Source organism: Gavialis gangeticus, unplaced genomic scaffold (genome assembly GCF_001723915.1).
Source record: "Gavialis gangeticus isolate Ggan-Ray unplaced genomic scaffold, GavGan_comp1, whole genome shotgun sequence".
In the NCBI taxonomy this organism is placed as follows: domain Eukaryota; kingdom Metazoa; phylum Chordata; order Crocodylia; family Gavialidae; genus Gavialis; species Gavialis gangeticus.
This window is the reverse complement of record NW_017728995.1, coordinates 56,884,126-56,886,580: the sequence shown is the minus strand read 5'-3', so window position 1 is coordinate 56,886,580 and position 2,455 is coordinate 56,884,126. Positions and strand designations below refer to the sequence as shown.

Genomic DNA, 2,455 nt, shown 5'->3' with positions numbered 1-2,455 from the left:
TGCTGGGATCCTGTGACCTCAGCTGACTTCCTGGGGCAGAGGGCTGGACTCGATGATCTTCCAAGGTCCCTTCCAGCCCTAAAGTCTATGAAATCTATGAAACACTACAGTAAAATGCAAGTCATTTTGCAATATTTAAGTAGGTGTTAATTTAGATCCAGGTTCTATATTTATTCATCTTAAGCAGAAGCATACTATGCAAACAGGTCCATTTATTTCAGCCTAACAATTGTGTAGCATGAGACCACTCACCATGAGTAAGAGTGGCAGAATCCTATTCTTTCTAAGTGATTCTAGGAGGAAAGATTTCCTTACCCACTTGCATGAACACATTAGGACTACCCACACAGTGGGTGTGGTGCCTGGAGCTCCAATCCTCCCTCTACATCCTAGCACATCTGCCTGGAAGGGGAGATAAGTCATCTGCATAAACCTTTCCTCACTCCTCCTCCTCTTTCATTAGAGCCATAACTCCTCCTGCATTTCAAGTTGCTCCTACTGCCATACTAACCTCTCATTTTCATTCTATTATCCAGTACAATGAATTTTACTGGATCAGTAAGATGTTAGCTAAGAATGTGGTGGAACAGACATGTAGGGGCTTAGCATGTCTGGTAAAACTTGACAGGTGCAAAATAAGCTTCTTAGTTATCCTCTCATGTGAACAGTACCATCTGAGTTGCATACAGTCATAGTATGCAGTAATCTTTTGTTTTAGACATAAAAACCATATTCTTTTTCATTTGAGTTATCCGGTAACCCAAAGGATACTGCTGAGTTAGGCAATCCCTCCTCAGGCATAGATACAGCTGGACTAATAGGGATCTTCAGAAACATCTGCTTTTATTGTAATTTCTGAGTGATACATAGAAAATAGAATGAAGGATGTATTTTAAAAGCCAAAGCATGGCACAATCTCATTGTAAAAACTGAACTGCATGACAAAAATAGCATAAACAGTCCTTTGAACAACTTCTTACTCGACGCACACATTTGAGAGTCTTTCCAACTCAGTCTATGTTTAGGAAACTAGTAGACAAAGTGGCAGACAACTTTTACCACTTCCCATTCATTACTAATACCACCTTTCAACCACCTTTCAAAACCTTGGCTGGCATTATGAAGCTTGAGCAGCTTTGAGAGATCTCTGCAGGGAAACCCAGTAGGAAGGAAAATGAGCAAGAACAGAAGGAATAGGCGGGTGTCTAGACAGACGTTCACAATCACTCTCCCTTCTGCTATCATAGGGGACTTGCCTATATCTCATGATTCCTGACTGACATATCAACTGGCTGCTGTAAGTTATATCAGAGGACCAAACTAATGCAGACTGATCTAATGAATTACAGGAAACTCCCCTTAAATGTCTTATGCACAGGACTAGAATTAATTGCTTGCCTGAACCTGGCCTTTATTTCTGATTTCTTTCCAAGTTTGTCAATCCACACACATATTTTGGGCAGTACTAGTTAATGAAGTCACATAGGATCCTGAGAAGTAGAAATGTTGTGATAACGTGTATATTTTTAGCACAGTTCATTGAAAAATATGACTAATTTTATTCTCACTGCTGGGAACAGCTGAGACACTTTCACATTTGAGCAGTCCCTGGCATGAGAAGACTGCCGTAGAAGAAAGTACTAAACACAGCCACTGAAGCCATTTTAGTCAGCACAGAAAACCCTTGCTGTTACTGGAGATTTTAATACTTATTCTGAAAACACAAATGATGTGAGATAACAACCATTATCTTGTTCTTTAATGAATTAACTCAACTGAAATTCTTAGTACCTAACAGCTTAGAAAAGCATGGATCCAAAACAACTTCTCTAATTTGAACTTTTTCTTTATAAAATTGTAAGCTTTCAAGAAATGCAACAGCCACAACACAACAGCTCCTCATAACTACTTTGCATGTGCAAAAAATGACTCCTTTAGCATCTCCTTTCCTGTTGATGGAACAGATGTCAATCTTTTAGCGTGTCGACTGTCACATTGTGCTGTTTAAGAGGTTGAAGCAAGTCCCCATCATTTTTCTGCCCACTCTCTTCTGTGTAGATATTATGGTGTTTAATATATGAAATGACAGAGTCTGGAATGAGATACTTCACACTTAGTCCTTTGCATAATGCATGTCGTATCTGTGTGGCACTGATTTCATTCTGAATCCATTCTCTGACCAGGTGGATGTTGTGCTTGAATCTCCTTAAAAGCTCTGATTCATTGATGTACTGCATCGGATCACAGCCAGCACGGCTAATGCAAACCAGACCAAATGTTTCTACTATTTCTTTAATATGTTCCTCCTTCCAGAGATTAGGTGTCTTAAATGTCTTCAAAATATCAGCTCCACAAAGCAGCTTTAACTCTGGTAGAACTGAAAACAAGCATAAATGAGGGTTTTAGGAAAGTTATTCTTAAAGATTAACTAAAATCTTAAAAAAAAAAAAAAAAA

General features: G+C 38.9%; 1 protein-coding gene across 2 annotated transcripts in view; it reads right to left on the bottom strand.

The window, feature by feature from the left end:
* Nucleotides 1–822: 822 nt before the first annotated feature.
* NMNAT3 (nicotinamide nucleotide adenylyltransferase 3) overlaps nucleotides 823–2,455 on the bottom strand; it is a 96,279-nt gene continuing 94,646 nt past the window's right edge. For both annotated transcript variants that reach the window (XM_019503667.1, XM_019503666.1), the window contains one exon: nucleotides 823–2,377. In XM_019503667.1, the coding sequence (XP_019359212.1) occupies nucleotides 1,968–2,377 (410 nt within the window). In that variant the 3' untranslated portion in view covers nucleotides 823–1,967. The remainder of the gene's footprint in view (nucleotides 2,378–2,455) is intronic.